The sequence below is a fragment of the Scyliorhinus torazame genome, chromosome 5 (genome assembly GCF_047496885.1).
Source record: "Scyliorhinus torazame isolate Kashiwa2021f chromosome 5, sScyTor2.1, whole genome shotgun sequence".
Classification (NCBI taxonomy): domain Eukaryota; kingdom Metazoa; phylum Chordata; class Chondrichthyes; order Carcharhiniformes; family Scyliorhinidae; genus Scyliorhinus; species Scyliorhinus torazame.
In genome coordinates this window covers 107,733,506-107,756,929 of record NC_092711.1, presented here as the reverse complement: position 1 = coordinate 107,756,929, position 23,424 = coordinate 107,733,506, and the positions used below count along the sequence as shown (strand labels likewise).

Genomic DNA, 23,424 nt, shown 5'->3' with positions numbered 1-23,424 from the left:
GATCCCCCTCTGATACCAGAAATCTCTGGAGTTCCCCATGTCATCATTGCTCTCACCTTGGGTAGAACAGCTCTGAATCAGGTGGAGTCAGTCACACTTGCCTCTGTCATGATGTTTCCATTCCTATTTTATCACACCTCCCAGTGACGTTGACTATAACACAGGAACATCATATTATCATTGCTACCTTGCATCTTGCCCTCCTACTATTGTCTAATGATAACAGCGACGGAGTAACACACCAGAATTGGAATAACAGGCAGGTTGTCTAATAATAAGTGACAGTTATTATCTGCGACCCTGGATCTTGGAAGCAACAGTGCTACCCACTGTGCTACCATGCCGCCCGAGATTGGCCCAGATGATATTTCACAGGGTCGGTGCAGATTCGATGGGCCGAATGGCCTCCTTCAGCACTGTCGGGATTCTATGATTCTACATTGAATCCAACGATATGTTCACTCACACACTGCAGTCTGACTTATTATGGGGAGAGACACTGTTTGTTCCTCTCAAAGTGAGTGAATCCTTTGCTGTTTATCCTCTGGGCCCCATCTCCACTATTATTGTCTGATTGTCCCACTGAGACTCTCACTGTTATTATTGGCCAATCAGCGAGTCAGCCTGAGCCTGTGAATATTTTATTGTGGTCACAGTTATGACAAAGACAATTTACAAGGCTCCAGGCCTCATTACACTTCAAATTGACAATCAAACAGTCGCTTAACACAAACAGCTGCAAGGCACAGGGCCTAATTACATTTCAAGGTAACGATTTAACAGTCACATAACATGAACAGTCACGAGGCCTCGATACAATACGGCCGTTTTAGAACAAATATGACCCACAGGGCACAAGGCTTCAATACATCTTAACAGTGACATATCAAAACCAATCACCAGGCCTTAATTCACCTTTAAAATATTAACAGGGTAAAACCGATCACAAAATGTGACACATTTCAACCATGATATAACAAGGAAAACCATTACAAGATATGAAAATACCGCCAGAAGTCCATCCACGCACAGACAGTACAAACAAAATCAACAGAAAAGAAACATTTACCGCCCATGTCCTTACTCAACCACCCCCCGTTAGTCACCCCCCAAGGAAGGGGTCCCCAGTTCAACGCAAACGACGGCCCCAACCCGCCCGCCAGAAAGGTCCAGCAAGTGGCTGCGTCGTTCAACCCCTCCCTCTGCTGCCCCCACCCCGCCCGGCAGACTACACTTCGGATGAAAGGCTCCCTCCGCAAGGAGCACAGACCACAGGAAGAGTCACATCCGGGCGTGGTAGAGGAGAGAGGCGTTCTCAATCATGGGACCGTGGAAACCCACTCAACCGGCAAGGGGCCGTTGGTAAGCTGGGCGGTCCAACTACACAATCAGAACAAACAGAAATAAACGTGTTGAGTTTGGGTATGGTGCTCTTTCCAAGAGCCGGTGCAGACTCAAAGGGCCGAATGGCCTCCTTCTGCACTGTAAATTCAATGATAATCTATGATTAATCTAGGACAAATGTTCGGCACAACATCGTGGGCCGAAGGGCCTGTTCTGTGCTGTATTTTCTATGTTAAACCAACCTGGTCTTACAACACTGAAACAATTCAACAACAGTACAGTCATACAACAACAACCAATATCATGTCGAAAACACCCACTAAACACAAGAAACCACCCAGAAGAGTGTGCAGTCACCCCCGGGGTTCACAGTCAAAACTTGTAATAACCGTGCCAAGCCACCTGCCAGAAAGCCAGCAAGCAGCTAGTCCATTCTCCACTCACCCCTCCACCCCGCCCGGCGGCCAACGCACCGGAGGAGAAGCTCCTCCTCGCGAGGAGCACAGACCACCGGAGAGCGCCAAACCCGGGCACGGCAGAGGAGAGAGGGTCTCCCCCCTTCATGGACCCCACCCAGAGGCACCCCAAAGGCACGGGACCATTCGGAGGCAGAGCAGTTTAACATTAATTTAACAATATAGACAATGATAATAAAGAACATTCCAAGGAAGAAAGAAAAAAAAATGAGTTGTTTGTCCTAGGCCCAAAGATAAAACAAAAATCCACCACTAAAGCTTTGTTTGCAACACACTGTGGAGTCCGAAAAAGTCCATCAATTTACACGTTCCGTCATGGGCCCGGCCCAAGACCTTTAGCCGAAACTCACAAGAAGCAAAATGTCCTCAAATGGCAACGGCCAGAGTCGCTCCACTGTAGGCAACAGTCAGCAATACTGTAGGCAACAGTCAGCAGTGGGAAAGTCCCAGAGTCAGTCCCAACCGTCCAAAGGGCGTCCAAGGGGGCCGAACCTGCCCTCATTCCTCCATTCCGCAAACTCAAACCGCCGACGGCAAACTTTGCAGTCCGAAGCAGCATCTCTGCAGCTCAGAGGCATCTCCGCAGCTCGACCGCTGTCTTGAAGTGCGACTGGTCGCAATACTCCAAAACCAGTCCTCTCCCCTTCCCTCGGGGACCAGGAGCGATGGGCACCAAGTTGCTGTTCCACCCCATCCAGGAAGCTCCCAGAGGCGGCCTGAGCCTGTGCATATTTTATTGTGGTCACAATTACAACAACTAAATAAACAATCAAACAGTCACTTTACACAAACAGCTGCAAGGCACGAGGCCTTAATACATTTCAAAGTAGCACTTTAACAAGGAGCACAGACCGCCGGACAGAGTCACAGCCAGGCGTGGTAGAGGAGAGAGGCGCTCTCAATCATGGGACTGTGGAAACCCACTCAACCGGCAGGGGGCCATTGGTAAGCTGGGCGGTCCAACTACACAATCAGAACAAACAGAAATAAACCAACCTGGTCTTACGACACTGAAACAATTCAACAACAGTACAGTCATACAACAATAACCAGTATCATGTCGAAAACACCCACTAAACACAAGAAACCACCCAGAAGAGTGTTCAGTCACCCCCGGTCACCCAAGGGGTTCTCAGTCAAAACTTGTAATAACCGTGCCAAGCCACCTGCCAGAAAGCCAGCAAGCAGCTAGTCCATTCCCCGCTCCTCCACCCCGCCCGGCGGCCAACACACCGGAGGAAAGGCTCCTCCTCGCTAGGAGCACAGACCACCGGAGAGAGCCAAACCCAGGCACGGCAGAGGAGAGAGGGTCCCCCCTTCACGGACCCCGCCCAAAGGCACCCCAAAGGCACGGGACCATTCGGAGGCAGAGCAGTTTAACATTAATTTAACATTATAAACAATGATAATAAAGAACATTCCAAGGAAAAAAGAAAATAATGAGTTGTTTGTCCTAGGCTCAAAAATAAAACAAAAATCCAACACAAAAGCTTTGTGTGCGATACACTATAAAGTCCGAAAAAGTCCATCAAATTACACGTTCCATGTCACGAGCCCGGCCCAAGAGCTTTAGCCGAAACTCACAAGAAGCAACATGTCCTCAAAGTCCTCCAATGGCAACGGCCAGAGTCACTCCCAAGTAGGCAACAGTCAGTAAAAGGCAGGAAAGTCCCAGAGTCTATCCCAACCGTCCAAGGGGTGAAACCCCCAGAAACTCCAGGAACAGCAGCAACCTACCCCGGGCTGTCCGTCAGAATTCCAACCCTGGCCCCAATCCGACCTGCCGCTTCCAGCAGCATATCCAGCTGCCCCCCTCCCTCCATTCCGCAAACTCCAACCGCAGGCTTTGCAATTCAATACAACGTCTCTGCAGCTCGATCGCGGTCTTGAAGTGTGACTGGTCGCAGCACCTCGGAACCAGTCCTCTCCCCTTCCCCCGGGGACCAGGGGCGATGGGGACCAAGTTGCTGTTCCACCCCATCCAGGAAGCTCCCAGAGGCGTCCTGAGCCTGTGGCCCCTCTCACCGTCTGCAACCGTCACAATGCCGGGGTGATTGACGGCAGCTCCCGACCATTAGGAAGAGGAGGGGCGGGACTGGAGGACCAAGTGAGGGCAGCTGGTCCTGCAACCAATTGGAATGAATGAGGGGCGGGTCCGCTGTGATTGAAGCATGCGCAGTGTGGGTAATGGCGAAGCAGAAGGGTGTCTTCAGATGTGAAATTGGTAAGAGGCGATAAACAGTATAGAGGAAGCGCGAGATCGCGGGAGTGGGCGGAAACGTTGTGTAAAACTGGTGTAAGCCGCAAACCTCGGAAAAGTTACGGTATAATTTGTACCGAGCGAAGCTGCAGCTCCTCATGTTCGGCTCGGGTTAACGGCCGCCATCTTTATTGGATGTGCATTAGGGCGCATGCGCATTTGTCATCTTTGTCGGGGCGATGTTACAATGAGTGGGAGGAGCTTGTTCCCCATTGTTCAGAATGAAGACAACTTGTCCATCAAACTGGATTAGTCTTTGAGTCCCAATGTCTTATTGATGATGCAAAGCGGTGGCAGAGATGGAAAGAAAAGGAAGCCAATCCCACTGTCCTAATTTCATTGTCTGCATCGGTTTCCTCCGGGTGCTCCATTTTGCTCCCACAGTCCAAAGATGTGCAGGTTAGGTGGATTGACCATGCTATATTGCCCTTAGTGTGCAAAGGGTTTGGGTGGGGTTACAGGGATAGGGTGGAGGTGTGGGCTTAAGTAGGGTGCTCTTACCAAGGGCCGATGCAGACTCGATGGGCCGAATGGCCTCCTTCTGCACTGTAAATTCTATGATTCATTGGACATCCTGTCCCATGTGCCCAAAGCTCTGCGACTCTGTTCAGCCACATGAAATCCCAGAATAAAAATTCACAACCCTGGGTAGATGTCACCCTCAAATCAGGGGACTGCTGATGACAAGAGGGTCAGTGTGCAGCGGGGGGCATGAGCGGTCATCCTGGACCAGGGAGCAGGAGGAGAGAATGTTGTGAATTTCTATCCTGGACTGATAGTGATTAATTTTGGAAACTCCTTTTACAGGGGATTCGTAGGGGAGGATTTACACACAGCAAACTCAAACCATGAGAAATATTTATCTTTCCTGAATTTTATTTCTGGACTGACAGTGATGCCTTTGTAAACTTCTTTCACAGAGGCTTGGAAAGGGATTCACAGACAGGAATCTCACAACCAATCCTCACATCAAATTTTGACAGCACCGTTTGGGTTATCAGGACCCAGAGATTATCGACCTTTGTGTGTAAGCATTGAGTTCCATATCATTATCACTCACTGTATAAAATGTCTACCTCCTATCTCCCCTGTAGATCTTGGTCACAATCTTAAATCTGTGTCCCGTAATCCTTTTACAATCTACTGATGGGAACAGTTTAAAAAAATCTTTTGCTGGGTTTGCCGTTGTCGTTTCTGGTGCCTGGGTCGATGCCGGGTGTTCCGTCTGGTTTCATTCCTTTTTCATGTTTTTGTTGTGGTTGAATCAGCTTGGACCAGTCCATTTAGGATCCAGAACACAATTGAAGTCTCCTCCAAGAATCAATTGATCTGTATCCAGGTCTGGGATGGATTCCAACAATTTTTTTACAAATGTTTCTATGAGATCCCCTCATTAAAAAAAAGATAGAGAAGCAGAATTAGACCATTCAGCCCATCGAGTTTTCGAGTTTGCTCTGCCATTCGATCATGGCTGATATGTTTCTCATCCCCATTCATCTTGTATTGTATCTCTCTTGAAATGAATGCGAACATTGCATTTGCCTTTCTAACTGCCGACTTTCCTTTATTTGTTCTTGGGATGTGGGTGTCGCTGGCTGAGCCGGCATTTGCTGCCCACCCCTAATTGCCCTTGAACTGAGTGGCTTGCTGGGCCATTTCAGAGGGGGCAGTTTGGGAGGATGTGAGGCTGAAGTGATTAAATGACAAGGGGGATAATGGTGCAAGACAAAACTGAGTGATAATGAGATAAGTAAATAAACTATTAGGACACGAGAAGAAATAAAAGACAGGTCCAGGTGAGGTATAAATGGCAACAGCAGAACCGTTACCAGCACCAACTGTCTAAAAATATCGGAGTGATGATTATATTCTGAAATTACTGAAATGAATGTTGTGTCTGGAAGGTCAGAAATTGCCTGATCAAGGATGAGGTTCTGTTCCTCGCGTTTCCTTTGAGCTTTATTGGAGCAGTGCAGGAGGCCGAGGACAGAGTGGGAGTGGGGCAGGGAATTAAAATATTAAATGATCAGGAGCTCAGGATTATGCTTGCAGACTGAATGGTGATGTTCCACAGTCACCCAATCCAGATTTAATCTTCTCAGTGTAGGGGAGACCAAATCGTGAGCAGTGAATACACAATACTGGATAGCAAGAAGTACAAATAAATCACTGTCACCTGGAAAGTGTGTTTGGAATCCTGGATTATGGGAAGGATGGCGACGAACTGGTGGTTGTTGCATCTGTTGTGTCTGCATGGAAATGATTTACAGTGATGTTCATAACACAAGAAATGGAAGCGGGTGGAAACCATGTGGCTCATCGAGCCTCTGCATTTCTTGCTGGCTGTAACCTGCTCGTTCAGGCATCATTCTGGTACACTTTCCCTGGATCTTCCCCAGTCCTTCCAGAACCATTTTATGATATGGATACATTAGCTCAACAATCCTGTGTACTAATTTAGTCTGGCCTAGTGTCACCGAGCTAAAATCCAGTCTTTCTCTGACACATTATTCTTAATGCCATAACTGACAGGTTAAGAGTGGAAAAAGTCAACTGTTTAGCAGTAAGGGGAAGAGGCAAGTTTGTAGATGCTCTACAGGGTTACTGACTCGTTGGACCTGCTTCTTCTGTCCCATCTTATATTCAGCTAATAGTAAAATTATTAAAATACTGCAACATACAGGCATTTGGGGGCAATTGTGAGTTTGCTGCTCAGATTAGTTAAAGTCTCTATATTGTAAAATGGATCGAGAAGAACTGGAGAAGATGTAGGCAAATATATTTAAATTATGCCTGAACTGGCAGGTTATATCCGGCAAGAGGGATTGGACAGGGTGTAAACCTTTTCTCTGGAAAAAGGAATGAAGGGTGGCCTGATCCTTTAAGATTATAAAAAGGTTTGACATGATCGACAAGTGGAAGATGTTTCTATTGGAAGAGAATAAATATGAGTTTGTCATTAGTTAATCTAATGTGCAGTTCAGGAGCAGTTCAGAGGGAGATCACTCTCACACTTTACGTGTGCAAAGGGATTTCCTCAGTTTTCCCACCGGTTAACACTCCAACTTTAAAAGCTCAAACTATTTGACCCATCCCTAATTGCCCTTGAACTGAGTGTATCTCAGAGAGAATTTTAAGAGTCAACCAGCTGACTGGATCTGGAGTCACATGTAGGCCAGACCAGGTAAGGATAGAAGATTTCCTTCACTGAAGGACATGAGTGAACCAGATGGGTCTTTACAACAATCAGCAATGGTTTCATGGTCATTAGTATACTTTCAATGAATTCAAATTTTACCTTGTACCTTGATGAGATTCATGTCTGGGAAATCATTAGGACAGTAAAAAAGATTTCTTGAGTCCTTTTGCTTCCCAATTGGCCGAGGAAGGCAGTGCGTCACAAGGGTGGATGTGTTGACCGATTAATGGCTGGAGGATGGGGGCAGGTCATGTGATCAAACCTCCAGGAATACATTTAATCAAAGCTGGCAAGGAGAGAATGTTGTGAATTTCTATCCTAAAGTGACAGTGAGGTTTCTGTAAATTTACAGGATACTGGAAGTGGAGGTTTAACAGACGGGAAACACAAAACAAACGTCACATCGCGATCTGACAGTCACTCGATTCATTAGAAACTGAATATCAGGGCGTTTACTAGACAACAGGTGAGGGAATTTCCGCTGCTCCCGACACAGGGGATTCAGGATAGGGTGCTTTCAGGGGTGTGGGTCGGAGAGGGCAAGGTGTCAGAGATTTATCGAGAGATGAGGGAAGAGGGGGAGGAGTCGGTGGGCGAACTAAAAGGAAAGTGGGAAGAAGAACTAGGGGAGGAGATAGAGGAGGGTATGTGGGCTGATGCCCTAAGCAGGGTAAATTCCTCTTCCTCATGCGCCAGGCTTAGCCTGATTCAATTTAAGGTACTGCATAGAGCACACATAACGGGAGCAAGATTGAGCAGGTTCTTTGGAGTGGAGGACAAATGTGGGAGGTGTGGCGGGAGCCCGGCAAACCACGCACATATGTTTTGGGCGTGTCCGGCACTGGAAGGGTATTGGAAGGGAGTGATGGGAGTGATTTCGCGGGTGGTGAAGGCCCGGGTCAAACCAGGCTGGGGGTTAGCTCTATTTGGAGTTGCGGAAGAGCCGGGAGTGCAGGAGGCGAAAGAGGCCGACGTTGTGGCCTTTGTGTCCCTAGTAGCCCGGCGCAGGATCCTACTCATGTGGAAGGAGGCGAAACCCCCCGGACTGGAGGCCTGGGTAAATGATATGGCGGGGTTCATTAAACTGGAGCAGATAAAGTTTGCCCTGAGAGGATCGGCTCAAGGGTTCACCAGGCGGTGGCAGCCATTTCTCGAATACCTAGGGGAACGTTCGAGGGAAGGCAGATGACCAGCAGCAGCAACCCAGGGGGAAGCGGGGGGGGGGGGGGGGGGGGGGGGAGGGGGGGTGGTTTAGTTTAGTTTAGGTCAAAGATAAAGGGGTTTTGTTACTTGTGTATTGTTAAAAATTTCTGTATTATTGTTGCGTTTGCTTTGTAAGAGGGGAAAAATTGTTGTTTGGGAAAAAAGTTTCAATAAAACATATTTAAAAAAAAAAAGAAACTGAATATCAGCAGCATCTGGGTGTGGAAGGTAAAAGGTTTGTCTGTTCTGTCTGTGAGGGAAGATTTCAGGTCTCAGTGTGACTGGAAAAGCCCCGAGATTCACAAACCCTGGTTAGACCAAACCTGGAGAACTGTGTTCAGTTCTGGGCAGCAAACCTGAGGAAGGATAGAATGGCCTCGGAGGGAGTGTAGCACAAATTTACCCGAGTGATATCTGAACCTCTAGGGTTAAATTGCAAGGTGAGATTACACAAAAAAGTTAGAGTCAGCTGACACAAAAAAGGGCATTCGGCTCATTGAGTCCATGATAGCTCGGTAGCACAGTGGTTAGGACTATTGCTCACAGCGCCAGGGACCCAAGTTCGATTCCCAGGTTGGGTCACTGTCTGTGCGGAGTCTGCACCTTCTCCGTGTCTGCGCGGTTTCCTCCGGGTGCTCCAGTTTCCTCCCACAATTCCACTCCACCCGATCAAAGGCCTTCTCCCTCTGAGGGCATCATGATAACGTTTAAGAGCCTTCTAACATTAGCCGTGAGTACCTAGCCCGTTACAAATCCCGTCTGGTCTTCCCCTACCACCCCCGGGACACAGTCTTCTATCCTTGTGGCCAATATCTTAGCCAGCAGGTTGGCGTCCACATTCAATAGAGAGATTGGTCTGTATGACCCGCATAGCTCAGAGTCCTTCTCCCGTTTCAGAATCAATGAGATCGAGGCCTGCGACATTGTTGGGGGAAGGACTCCCCTCTCCCTTGCCTCATTAAATGCCCTCACCAGCAGTGGGCCCAATATCTCCGAGAACTTCATGTAGAATTCCACCGGGTAGCCGTCAGGCCCCGGGGCCTTGCGCGACTGCATGACCTCCAGCCCCTCCATTATGTCCTCAATTTCAATTGGGGCTCCCAGCCCTTCCAGCAGATCCTCATCAACCCTCGGGAACCTCAACTGACCCAAGAACTGCCTCATCCCCTCCACCCCAGCCGGGGTTCTGACTCGTATAACTTGCTATAAATGTCCTTAAACACCTCATTCACCCCCACTGGGTCCAGGGCCGCATTCCCACCTCTGTTCTTTACTCTCCCTATCTCCCTGGCTGCCTCCCTTTTTCTCAGCTGGTGCGCTAACATTCTGTTGGCCTTTTCCCCAAACTCATACACCGCTCCCCTTGCCTTCCTCAGTTGTTCCACCGGTTTCCCTGTAGATAACAGCCCAAACTCCATTTGTAACCTCTGCCGCTCCTTCAATAACCCCCCGTCCGGGGCTTCCGCATATCTCCTATCCACCTGGAGTATCTCCCTAACCAACCTATCCCTCCCTGCTCGTTCCACCTTTTCTCTATGGGCCTGTATCAAAATGAATTCCCTCTAACCACCGTCTTCAGAGCTTCCCACACCGCTGCTGCCGAGACTTCCCCCATATCATTTATTTCCAGATCGACATGCTCACCCGCCCACAGACTTCCTCATCTGCGAATAGTCCCACATCCAACCTCCATAATGGACGCTGCCCTCTCTCCTTACTAACCCGTAGATCCACCCAATGTGGGGCTGATCCTATAGAGCAGAAGGAGGCCATTCGGCCCATCACATCTGCACTGATTCTCTGAAAGGGCACCCTGCCTAGGCCCACACCCCAACCCTGTCCCTGTAACCCCATAGCCCCACCGAACCTGCACATCCCTGGACACTAAGGGGCAATTTATCATGGCCAAACCACCTAACCTGCTCTTCTTTGGACTGTTGGAGGAAACCGGAGCACTGGGTGGAAACCCACACAGACACGGGAAGAAAGTGCAAACTCCACACAGACAGTCACCAAGGCCGGAATTGAACCCGGGTCCCTGGCGCTGTGAGGCAGCAGTGCTAATCGCTGTGCCACCAGAAGCATAGTTTCAGTATCAATATTACTATTTATGAAGCTCAAGATCGAATTTGCTTTGCCAACTCCTCTCTTGATATATCTTGTAGACATACAAAATTCCTCTTCACCTCTTTCTCTCTCCTCCCAAAGACGCCAGTTGGGTTTTTGTGACAATCCGGCAGTTTTCATGGTCACTTCTTCCCAGTGCCGTACCCACAAATGACCAGATTCATTCAGCTCAATTTCACAACATGCCTTTGTGTTTTTGTGCGTTCTCTCTCACTCCCTATTTTCTGTTTTAAATCAGTTTCACAGGGTGTTCGAAGGGGAGGCTTCAAAATCCGGAAACTCAAACCAAGCATCACATCAGGATCTGACAGAGCCCTCAATTTATCATATCCTGAATATCAGCAGATTTTAAACATGGAAGGAAAAAGCATTGTTCACAGTGGCAGAAACCGTACATGTGTTGTGTGTGTGGACGAGGATTCAGTCGATCATCAGGCCTCCGAAGTCACAAATGCAGTCACACTGAAGGGAAACCGTGGAAATGTGCGGACTGTGGCAAAGGATTCACTTCCCCATCCCAGCTGGAAACTCATCGATGCGTTCACACTGGGGAGAGACCATTCACCTGCTCCAAGTGTGGCAAGGGTTTCACTCAGTTATCCGACCTGCTGAGACACCAGCAAGTTCACACTGATGAGAGACTGTTTCAATGTCCAGACTGCGGGAAGTGCTATAAACGTTCTGGGGATCTGATGACCCATCAACGTGTTCACACTGAGGAGAGACCGTTCAGGTGCTCTCACTGCGGGACTGGGTTCAGACACGCATCTTACCTCACTGTACATCAGCGAATTCACACTGGGGAGAGACCATTCACCTGCGCCCAGTGTGGGAAGGGATTCACTCAGTCATCCGACCTGCGGAAGCACCAGCGAATTCACACTGGGGAGAAGCCATTCGCATGCTCCAAGTGTGGGAAGGGATTCACCACTTCATCCCACCTGCTGAGACACCAACGAGGCCACAAGTAACCACAGTGATTGGATTTTGCTGTTACCCACATTCAGGACTGAACCATGTTCATTTGGGTCTCTTTCTGCTGATAACAAACTCCAGCCCATTTACAGGGGCCAAAATTCTACTAAAAGTCTAATAAATCAGATTTGTGTGAAATACGCAGTGTGTTGAAACTTTTTAATATCTCTGACACAGGTTAGATCCTTTTGAAGTACTCTCGCTCTCCCCTGTCTCTTCCATCCTCATCTCCAACAAGAAGTGTGAGGAGCTTGTGGAGCTTCTTGTGACTGAGATTGAGTACATCCGATCAGCTGCCTCTGCTGCTTCCCTCCCTTCCACGAGCCCACCAGACCAAACTGTCTCTAAATGTCATCCTTTCCCAAGCCCTGAACCCACATCTTTCTCTAGTTTCTCTCCCATCTCCCCTCATGCCCTCTCAGAGCTCATCTTGTCCATGAGACCAGCTCTTGCTCCATTCGACCCTAATCCCACTGAGCTACTGATCAGCCAACTACCCTGTGTCCATGGATATTGTCAACATTTCTCTCTCTTCAAGTACTGTCCCTCTGTCCTTCAAATCTGCCATCATCACCCCCTCCACAATAAAACAAACCCTTGATCCTGCCATCCTTACAAATTATTGCCCCATCTTCAACCTCCCTCTCCTCTCCAAACGTTTTGAACATGTTGTCACCTCCCAAATCATTGCCCATCTTTTCCAGGACTCCCAAGGGCAGCACAGTGGTTAGCACAGTTGCTTCACAGCTCCAGGGGCTCAGGTTAGATTCCCGACTTGGGTCACCGTGTGGAGTCAGCACGTTCTCCCAGTGTCTGCTTGAGTTTCCTCCCACAGTTCAAAAATGTGCAGGTCAGGTGGATTGGCCATGTTAAATTTTCCTTACTGTCCAAAAAGGTGGGGTAGGGTTAATTGGGTGACGGAAATAGGGTGGAAGTTTGGGCTTGGGTATGCTGCTCTTTCTCGGGGTGTTGCAGACTTGATGGGCTGAATGGCCTCCTTCTGCACTGTAAATTCTATGATTCTATGAATCCCTTCAATCAGGTCTCTGCCCTGTCACAGTGAAATACAAGAGACAAACAGAATCTTACCCGGAGAGAAAGACAGACAACCTGGGAGCTTGGATGCAACACGGATATGTTCATAAGACCAGAAGACAAGGGTAGCAGCACAGTCATTATCGATAGACAACTATACCTGCTGGAGACAGACAGACAACTAAACAACACGAATCACAACACCAAGCTACCTCGACCCATATACCCGAGACAGGAAGGAGATTTGGAGATGGGCTGGAAGAACTCAGACTCCAGACACATTAACCAAAAACAGATGGAATATATGAGGGGACAACAGTTAGAACCAAGGAAATTCTACCTGCTCCTTAAAATACCCAAACACATAATAATCTTTATTATTGTCACAAGTAGGCTTACATTAGCACTGCAATGAAGTTACTGTGAAAATCTCCTAGTCGCCATATTCTGGCGCCTGAGCAGGTACACAAGAGGGAGAATTCAGAATGTCCAATTCACCTGACAAGCTCGTCTTTCAGGACTTGTGGGAGGTAACCCACGCAGACATGGGGAGAATGTGCAGACTCTGCATAGACAGTAACCCAAATGGGAATTGAACTGGGAACCCAGGTGCTGTGAAGCAACAGTGCTAATCACTGTGCTACCGTCACGGAATTACCACCAGACAGAGCAATCGGATGAGAATGTGAGATAGAAAATTTGACTGAATGATAGAACTAACAGTGCAAAAGGAGGTTATTCGGCCTATCAAGCCTGCACTAGCCCTTGGAAAGAGCATCCCACTCAAATCCATGCCTCCACCCTATCCCCATAATCCAGTAACCCCACCGATCCTTTTTTTGGACACTAAGGGCAACTTAGCATGGTCAATCCACCTAACCTGCACAACTTTGGACGGTGGGAGAAAACTAGAGCACCCAGAAGGAACCCACACAGACATGGGGAGAATGTGCAAACTCCACACAGTCACCCAAGGTCAGAATAGCTGAAACATCAACACACTGCTCCTGGTAGTGATGGTACAGTGGTTCAATAAATATAATTAGTGGATTATAAAGGTGTGTAATGTAGAGTAAAAACAGAAAATGGGAGATTAACTTAACAGATCTGGCAGCATCACAGAATCCCTACAGTGCAGAAGGAGGAATCGTCCCATCGAGTTTGCACCAACCCGACAAAAGAGCACCCCACCCAGGGGCACCTCCCCCGCCCTCTCCCCCGAATCCAACTTCACCTTTGGTCACTAAGGGGCAATTTAGCTTGGCCAATCCACCATCTTTGGATGGTGGGAGAAAACTGGAGCATCCGGAGGGAACCCACGCAGACATGGGGAGAATTTGCAAACTCCACACAGTCACACCAGGCTGGAATTGAACCCAGGTTGCTAGTGCGGCAGTGCTAACCACTGTGCGATGCAGCAGTGCTAACCACTGTGCCACCATGCCACATCTGTGGCAAGTGAAACAGAGTTAACGTTTGTTGTTCCTTGTTGTGACAGTTCTATAGAAGGCTCAATGGACTCTAAAAACGTCCACTGAAGTGGAAAGAAATTATTCAAGTTTGACTCAGGAAGCAGTTTCAGTCTGTGTGAAGTTCAATCTTCAATCACACAAAACCTGCAGTATGATTGGCTGGAGGACCAGAGTCCACCCGGTCCTCCCACGTCTTCCAGTTGGTCAACAATTCTCAGGCAGGAAATGAGATTCTGGAAACCACACCCACGTGGCCAATGGGAAGAAAAAAATGATGCAGAATCTTAGCCAATGAGGGAGATCCACAATCAGTGCCGCCCCTCATTCACTCCGAATGGTTGGCGAACCAGCCTCTCCCGCTCGGTCCTCCAGTCACGCCCCCTCTTTCTATTGGTCCAGAGCTGCCGTCAATCACTCCCCGAGCATTGTGATGTGGCGCATGCGCAGTGCGGCTCATGTCCAGGGACAGACACTTGTTTGTCTCATCTTCCCGTAACAGCCTCCCCGAACAGGCGCCAGAATGTGGCGACTAGGGGCTTTTCACAGTAACTTCATTGAAGTCTACTTGTGACCATAAGCGATTTTTATTTCATTCATTCAGGAGGGAAGGAGGCGGATAAGCGGAGGCAGCGTTAGATGCAGTGGGTGGGAGGGGAGGCCTCAAAGCTAAAACATGAAATTACCGCTCCCGGGTTTGTACCGAGCGGGAAGGTTTTCCTGCAGAGCCTTTCCCCAGTTAACCATCACCATCCTCATTGGGGGCAGTGTGCAGCAGGGCGCATGCGCGGTGAGCCCTGTCCACTCAGCAGGACTGACAGTGATGGATTCTGGAAACTCCTTTTACAGGGGGTTACAAGGGGAGGATTTAAACACAGCAAAGTGAAATCAAACAAGACATTAAGACCTGAACTTCTGTTTTGAACCAGATGTATTGACAATTTTCATATGATGCAGTGCAAGGCCAGCAGTGTGGGCAGCGCGGTAGCACGGTGGTTAGCATTGTTGCTTCACAGCGCCAGGGTCCCAGGTTCAATTCCTGGCTTGGATCACTGTCTGTGCAGTGTCTTCATATTATCCCTGTGTCTGTGTGGGTTTCCTCCGGGTGCTCCGGTTTCCTCCACAAGCCCCGAAAGACGTGCTGTTAGGTAATTTGGACATTCTGCATTCTCCCTCAGTGTACCCGAACAGGCCCGGAATGTGGCGGATTAGGGGCTTTTCACAGTAACCTCATGTAAGCTGACTTGTGACAATAAAGATTATTATAAATAAATCAAATCCTGGGTGACGGTCACATTCAGGAGAAGTTATTAAAATGGAACCACATACAGATAAACTATATCAGGATTTACTGATATTTCCATTTTAATCCTGCTCCTGGTATCTGACACCGCTTAATCCATCACATCAACACTTGGCGGAACTGATTGCGCCGAGGTCTGTCTTGGATAAAAACCCGAGGATCACTTGTCATCACAGAATCCTAGACATTTACAGCACAGAGGCCATTCAGCCCATTGTATCTGTGTTGGCTGAAAATTCCTTATCCAGTCTAATCCCACTTTCCACTTCTTGGTCTGTAGCCTGCAGGTCACAGAAACTCCACATCAGGGTGCCTTTAAATGTGATGAGGGTTTCTGTCTCTACCTCCCTTTCAGACAGAGTTCCAGATCCCCACCACACCCCTGGGTGAAGAAAATCCTCAATTCCCCTCTAATCCTTCAAACAGATACTTAAATCTCTGCCCCCAGGTTACTGATCTGTCTGTTAATGAAATAGGTCCTTCTGCCGTCTGATCCGCTATATCTGGGACCCTCATAATTTTATGCACCTCAATTAAATGCCCACTCAGCCTCCTCTGTTCCACAGAAAACAATCCCAGTCAATCCAATCTTTCCTCAGTTAAAATTCCCCAATCCTGGAAACATCCAGATAAATCACTTCCGTACTCTCTCCAGTACAATCACATTCTTCCTGTAATGTGGTGACCAGAACTATACTCAGTAATCTAGCTGTGATATAACTCGTGTTTTTTAGTTCCAGAATAACCATTCTCTAACCTTTCATTGGCATCAATGTGATGGAAACTGACAGCTGCAACCTGTCAGCATTTGAAAGATATTTACAAATGATTTGAGAGTTTCTTACAGCTGGGATCTTAGCACAGGGCTAAATCGCTGGCTTTGAAAGCAGACCAAGGCAGGCCAGCAGCACAGTTCGAGGCGCCGGAATGTGGCGACTAGGGGCTTTTCACAGTAACTTCATTTGAAGCCTACTTGTGACAATAAGCGATTTTCATTTCATTTCATGCATTCGAGGTGTTTGATAAGACTTTCTCCTGTGAATATCCAGCTGGCGTTTTGCGCCTTGATGTGTTTCCTTGTTCATCTTGTTGCCTCTAAACATTGAATCTTGTGGTTTCAGACACCAGAGAATCAAACTCCCAACAACAGATTGTCTTTTACTGATTTTATTAATAGCTCTGCAATAAAACAGACAGAGTCAAATCCTTACATCGTTCCTGGTCCTCAGTGAAATACTTAAATAATGAGTTTTACATGTACTTCATATGTTCCACAGGAAACTAAGGACATTTGGTATGTCCACATTGACTCTTGCCAATTTTTACAGATGCACCATAGAAAGCTTTCTGCTGCATCACAGCTTGGTATGGTAACTGATCGGCCCAAGACCGTTCCTTCATAGGTGGATTAACCATGCTCAATTGTCCCTCAGTTTCCAGAAAAGATGCTTAGGTTAGGAGTTATTAAGATAGAGAAGGGGAATGGGCTTGGGTTGAGTGTTATTCCAGAGGGTTGGTGCAAACTCGATGGGCTGAATGGCCTCCATTTGCACTGGAGCGATTTTAACTAGAGAGAGACGTGAACACAGCCCAGGACGTCACGTGAACCTGCCTCCCACCCACTGACACTGTCTACACCTCCCACTGCCTTGGGAAAGTGGGCAGCATAGGGGCTTTTCACAGTAAGTTCATACTTGTGACAATAAAGGATCATAATCAAAGACCCCTCCCATCCGGGATATTCTCTCTTCCATCAGGCAGAAGATACAAAAGTTTGAGATCACGCACCAACAGATTCATAAACAGCTTCTTACCCGCTGCTGCCAGACTCCTAAACGACCCTCTTACGGACTGAACTCATCTCTTCACACATCTTCTCTGGTGTAGCACCATACTCCATACGGTTCACCCGATGTCTGTGTATTTACATTGTATCTATTGTATGCCCAACGTTTTTCATGTATGGACGATCTGACTGGACTGTATGCAGAACAATAATTTTCATTGTACCTCGGTACATGTGACAATAAATGTAAATCTATTTCTGAGCCTGTAATATAGGAATGGTGTATAGGTCTGTAACTGTAATATAATTTTCTTTTTTTAAATTTAGAGTACCCAATTCATTTTTTCCAATTAAGGGGCAATTTTGCGTTGCCAATCCACCTACCTTGAGCATCTTTGGGTTGTGGGGGTGAGACCCATGCAAACACAGGGAGAATGTACAAACTCCAATTGTAATACAATTTTAATTCAATATTCCTTCTTTTAATATCCCGTCCACCATTTCCCTGTCACCTAATTAATTTATTAACTGTTGTTATCACAGGATTGTCTCAGATTTCCATTGTTTTAGCTGGATTCCTTCGTCCAAATCTGAATTTTATGTACCTTACACTGCAATGAACACGGCTGTGAACTCGATGCCCCATCCAATGAAGGTAAGCATTATGTATGTTTTCTTGACTACCTTGTCCACTTGTGTTGCCACCTTCAAAGATTTTAAGGTGATTGGAGGAAGGTATAGGGGAGATGTCAGAGGTAGGTTCTTTACGCAGAGAGTGGTGGGTGTGTGGAGTGCACTGCCAGCAGAGGTGGTAGTCAGAGTCATTAGGGACATTTAAGCGACTCTTAGACAGGCACATGGACAGCAGTAAATTGAAGGGGTGAAGGTTAGGATAAATGGTCGGCACAACATCGTGAGCTGAAGGGCCTGTATTGTGCTGTACTGTTCTATGTTCTATCTGTGGACCTGCACGCCCAGATCTCTCTGACTTTCTATATTCCTAAGAGTTTTGCAATTTACGGTCCCCTCTATGTTAGACTTACCAAAATGCATTACCTGACATTTGTCCAGATTAAATTCCATTTGCCATTTCTCTGCGAGATGCTCTGAGACACCAGTCAGTCTTACAACACCAAATTGAAGCCTACTTGTGACAATAAGCGATTATTGAAAGAGGCCCCTTCGGCCCATCGTGCCTGTGCCAGCCATCAAGCACCGATTATTCGAATCCCATTTTCCAGCACTTGATCCATAGTATTGTACGTTCTGACGTTTTAAGTGCTGACCTAAATGCTTCTTAAATGTTGTGAGGGTTCCCGCCTCGAGCACCCTTTCAGGGAGTGAGTTCCAGATTCCCACCACCCTCTGTGTGAAAACGTTTCTCCTCAAATCCCCTCAATCTCCTGCTCCTTACCATAAATATCTGCTTCGTGGTTACTGACTCCTCTATTAAGGGAAAAGGTTTCTTTCTATCCACTCTATGTTCCTCATAATTTTGGACACTTCAATAAAATTTCCCCCCCACTCGCACGGCCTTCTCTGCTGTAAGGAAAACAACCCCAACCTAACCAGCCTCTCTTCATAGCTGAAGCGCTCCAGTCCATGCAATGAGTCCAGTATCTGAAAGTGATTAACAGACAGGGTTTTGTTTTATTGATCACTGGGAATGTTAGTGATACTTCTGTGGATCCCAAGGCCAGGAGAGGCACTCTGGAAGGTATGGGGAGCTGGGACTTATCCATGAGAGTAACTGGAAGATTGAGACTGAAATAATCTAGAGTTAGAAAGTAGAAAAGGTTCAATCCTGGGTGTGATTCGCAACAGGAACAACAGAATTCAACTTTTCTGGTAACGTGTGAAGTTTCTGGTGTCTCAGCAGGTTGGATGACTGAGTAAATCTCTTCTCACAAACAGAGCAGGTGAGCAGCTTCTTCCTGGTGTGAACTCTCCGGTGTTTCAGCAGATCGAATGACTGAATAAATCTCTTCCCACAAACAGAGCAGGTGAACGGCCTCTTCCCAGTGTGGATGTGGTCGTGTCTCCGGAGGCTGGACAACTCAGGGAAAGCCTTCCCACACACGGAGCAGATAAACGGCTTCTCCCCGGTGTGAACAAGCTGGTGTCTCTGCAGGTGGTGTAAACTAGTAAATCCCTTCCCACATACGTGACAAAGATACCGCCTCTCCCCGGTGTGAACTTGCTCATGTATCAAAACCTGGGACAAACGAGAGAAACTCTTCCCACACACAAAGCAGGTGAATGGCCTCTCCCCGGTGTGAACTCGCTTGTGTGCGCGCAGGGCAGCTGACTGAGTAAATCTCTTCGCACACACAGAGCAAGAGAATGGCCTCTCCCCGGTGTGAACCGTTTTGTGCATCAAAAGGTAGGCTGAACGAGTGAATCCCTTCCCACACTCGGAGCAGGTGTATGGCCTCTCTCCAGTGTGAATCCTTTTGTGTATCACAAGGTCAGATGAGCAACTGTATGCCTTCCCACACATGGAACAGGTGAATGGTCTCTCCCCAGTGTGAACTTGCTTGTGTCTCCGAAGGTGGAATGAATGAGCAAATCTCTTCCCACACACAGAGCAGGGAAACGGCCTCTCCCCGGTGTGAGTGCGCTGGTGTCTCAGCAGATTAAAGTTTCTTTTAAAGGTCTTCTCACACTCTGAGCATTTCAAAGGTCTCTTGTTGGAGTGAATGAGCTGGTGCTCAGTGTAGTGGGAGGACTGAGTGAATCTCTTTCCATACTGAGAGCTGCTGAATGGCCTGTCCTTGTTGTGAACTTGCTGGTGCTCAATGAGATGCACTGACTCAGTGAATAACTCCCCACAGTGGGAGCAGCTGAATGGTCTCTCGTGTGTGTGAAGGAGCTGGTGATCCGCGAGGCGGGAGGACTGGCTGAATCTCTTCTGACAGTGTGAGCAGCTGAATGGTCTGGCATCAGTGTGAACTCGCTGGTATTGGACCAGTTCCTTGGAGGTATCAGAGCCATCCCCAGAATCAGAGCTTTGAAGAGGCTCCTCATCAATATGATCGAGTTGGTGAGCCAGCAGGTTGGACGAACACATGAATTTCTTCCCACACACGGAGCAGGTGAACGGACTCTCGCTATTGCGAGCTCGCTGTCGTGTCAGCATGTTTACAGCTGTATCAATCCCTTCCCACACACGGAGCAGGCGAACGGACTCTCACCAATTTCCAGCTGAGACATCAATTAAATTCCTTCAGATCCCGATGAATCGATTGACTCCGTCAGACCTGACAACTGGTTTGATTTTCCGGACTGCAAATCCTCCTCTTCTATTACCCTGTAAAATAATTTACAATTAATTACAAAGAATATATGATACATAATTGGCCATTCGGCCCATCTGGTACGTACTAGTTTCTGCTCCACACAAGACTCTCCTCATTCTGCTGACCTCATCTCAGCTTGAGAGTTTCGCATTCTGATCCCATTTCTCTCTCAGGTCCTCATTTAGTTTCCTGGTAAAAGCAACTCAGTTATTTATGTCAACCACTTCCAGCCTTAGTGAACTCCACATTTTAGCAACTGTCTGAAGAAAGGATTATTTCCTATTTTTCTTTGGGATTTATTAGTCTCTATTGTGTTCCAGAGATGTTGTAGTGCAGCAGTAGATTACCCTGACTCTGAACCAGAAGCTCTGGGTTCCAGTCCCACTCTAGGAGTTGATGACCAAGGAAAGCGTGTTCATAACTTGGCCAAACAGACTGAATATCAAGAAAAGTAAAATCCTGTGGATGCTGGAATCTGAAACAGAGACAGAGAATGCTGGAAAACTTAGCAGGTCTGGCAGCATCTGTGGAGAGTGAAAATAGAGTTATCGTTTTGAGTCTGTATGACTCTTCTTCATAGCATCAGCCTGTAAATCCTTCCAACAGACACCAACAGCAGATGACAGGAGTGAGAGAGGTTCCTGGTCAGCCACATGATGGAATGAAGTTGGAGCCTCCCCATCTCAATCCTCAGCTCCAACCCAGTTAAAGACCTATATCAGAAGAGACAAACAATTCTCTTGGTTTCAGTTTGCTGTGTTTAAATCCTCCCCTTCTAACCCCCTGCAAAAGGAGTTTCCAGAATCCATCCCTGTTCATCCAGGATAGAAATTCACAACATTCTCTCCTCCTGATGACAGGACAGAGAGCACCACACATGCGCCCTGCTGCACATTGCCCCCTATAAAGATGGCGGCTGTGCATGCACACGATTATCATTGCCTCCCATAAAGATGGCGGCCGTTCACTCGGGCCTGGTGAATCGCTATTTGTTCTCAGACATGTTGGGCCAAAGGGCCTCTTTCGTGCTGTAAAACTCTATCACTCTATGATGTTGCCTGGGCAGTGGCGGTCCCAGCACTGATCCTTATGGCGCATCACTCAATAAATCTTGCCAATCTCAAAAAGACGCATTGTGCCTAATCTCTGCTTTCTGTCATAGTGTCAGAGTTTTACAGCATAGGAAGAGGCTCTTCAGCCCATTGTGTCTGTGCTGGCCATCAAACACCTATTTATTCCAATCCCATTTTCCTGTACTTCGTCCGCAGCCTTGTAGCTACGGCATTTCAAGTGCTCATTTAAACACTTCTTAAATGTGGAGGGTTCCTGTCTCTATCACCCTTTCACACAGAGTTCCAGATTCCCACATTCCTCTGGGTGATAAAGATTTTCCTCAAATCCCCACAAAATGTCCTGCACCTGACCTTAAATCTGTGCCGCTGGCTATTGATCCCTCGAAGGGGAAAATTTTCTTATTATTCTCATAATATGGTATTTTCACATCAGTGACAGAAGTCAATGCTCAGTTTGGAGATAACTCCCATATCTCCGGTTCTCAAACACTTGGTTAACAAATGAGATAAAGCCAAATCTTTAAAAGGCAAAGTCGTTAATTCAAATTGTCACCGTGCTATCTGTGGGTTAACTTACGTCTTCTACATAATTTATATTCCTGCCTATCTTTGTGTCATCAGCAAATTTGATAACCATCCCAGCCGTCCAAGTCATTTGTTAGTTTTCTAACACGTTACTCTGATTGTTTGTGATGATTTCATGGTTCTCACCATTACCCGGGTTCATTTTGTACCCATTCAAGTCCATCACTGACCTTGAGGCACTTTACCCCCACCCTGATTCTCCATCCCATCAGAGAGAACTTAGTGACAGACTTCAGATTCAGTCATTCAATGTCAGGTCTGACGGACCAACATGTACCAAGAGGCACAATCAACCCCATCTAATAAACGTTATGTAATAAGCATTGATGTTAATAACTGGGAAGAGTTTTCTCCTAATCAGTTACTATAGCAACAACTTGTCCATCGAGCTTGAACACATTTGAGTTCCAAAACCTTAACGAAGAAGCAAAGAGGGAGCAAATCCAGTTCACTGAATCCCACTGTGCATGGGTCATCCTGCCCCACAGTTCCAAGATCTGTGGGTTGAGAATCACCTTCTCCAGTCACATGAAGACAAATAAGAGAAATACGTGACTCTCAGCAGTTATCACCCTCGAAAGGAGGAGCAGCTGACAATCTCAAAAACAGAGACGGAGGCAGTCAGGAAGGTGTGACAGTCGATGGGACTTTGTGTTTGAACAGTTCAACTGGAATTCCATTCTTGCCGGGTGCCTTTCTGCTTGCTCAGCAATCAATGGCCTTTTCCAGCTCAAATGATGAGAGTTCCTTGTCCAACTCAACCATGACGGGAAGCTGTAGGAGAATCAAACAGAGACTGGGAGATGTCTGTCTCACAGGGATACAGCTCACAGTCATGTTCAACCCAGCGGGACATCTGTTTACTTCTGTCAGTAAGAACTTCACAATCTGACAATTTCAGGGCAGCAACTTTGGTGACTGTAGGACAAAGCGCCCTTAGTCACATCAGACTCAGCACATCTATTTCCATTGTCACAGGCAGTTTGGAATTATTGATGTTGGCTGATCCAAAGTTTATTTCCACAGTATCTCCCTGCTTTTTACACATCTATCCTGGTTATTTTCAAGTGTTCTAGCTGTCGGGTTTATGTTGTACATCAGGTACAGATGTCATCTCTGCTGAGTGGGTCTCAAAACCGGTCTTTGTTGTGGGTTCCACCTTTACCAAATGTTGCTGCTGCTGTGTCAGAAATGATTCAACTCAGCGACTTCCAAACTTCATCAGTAACAATGTTGATGTGCCTGTTCGGAATTTCACTGCATAATGGATATGCCACTCTGGAGAAGGCA

At 47.2% G+C, this 23,424-nt stretch overlaps 1 protein-coding gene and 1 long non-coding RNA gene across 8 annotated transcripts in view; one reads left to right on the top strand and one right to left on the bottom strand.

Annotated features, from left to right (window-relative positions):
- LOC140419340 (uncharacterized) overlaps positions 1-23,424 on the bottom strand; it is a 77,981-nt gene that overhangs the window by 26,357 nt on the left and 28,200 nt on the right. For 3 of the 7 annotated variants that reach the window (XM_072503200.1, XM_072503198.1, XM_072503199.1), the window contains one exon: positions 16,456-20,487. In XM_072503200.1, the coding sequence (XP_072359301.1) occupies positions 18,976-20,316 (1,341 nt within the window). In that variant the 5' untranslated portion in view covers positions 20,317-20,487 and the 3' untranslated portion in view covers positions 16,456-18,975. The other 4 variants (XM_072503196.1, XM_072503197.1, XM_072503202.1 and 1 more) reach the window with 4 other exon arrangements.
- LOC140419364 (uncharacterized) lies at positions 3,996-11,714 on the top strand. The gene is made up of 4 exons (XR_011945730.1): positions 3,996-4,044; positions 5,001-5,107; positions 7,632-7,745; positions 10,848-11,714. It is a non-coding gene; the product is annotated as an uncharacterized lncRNA (long non-coding RNA).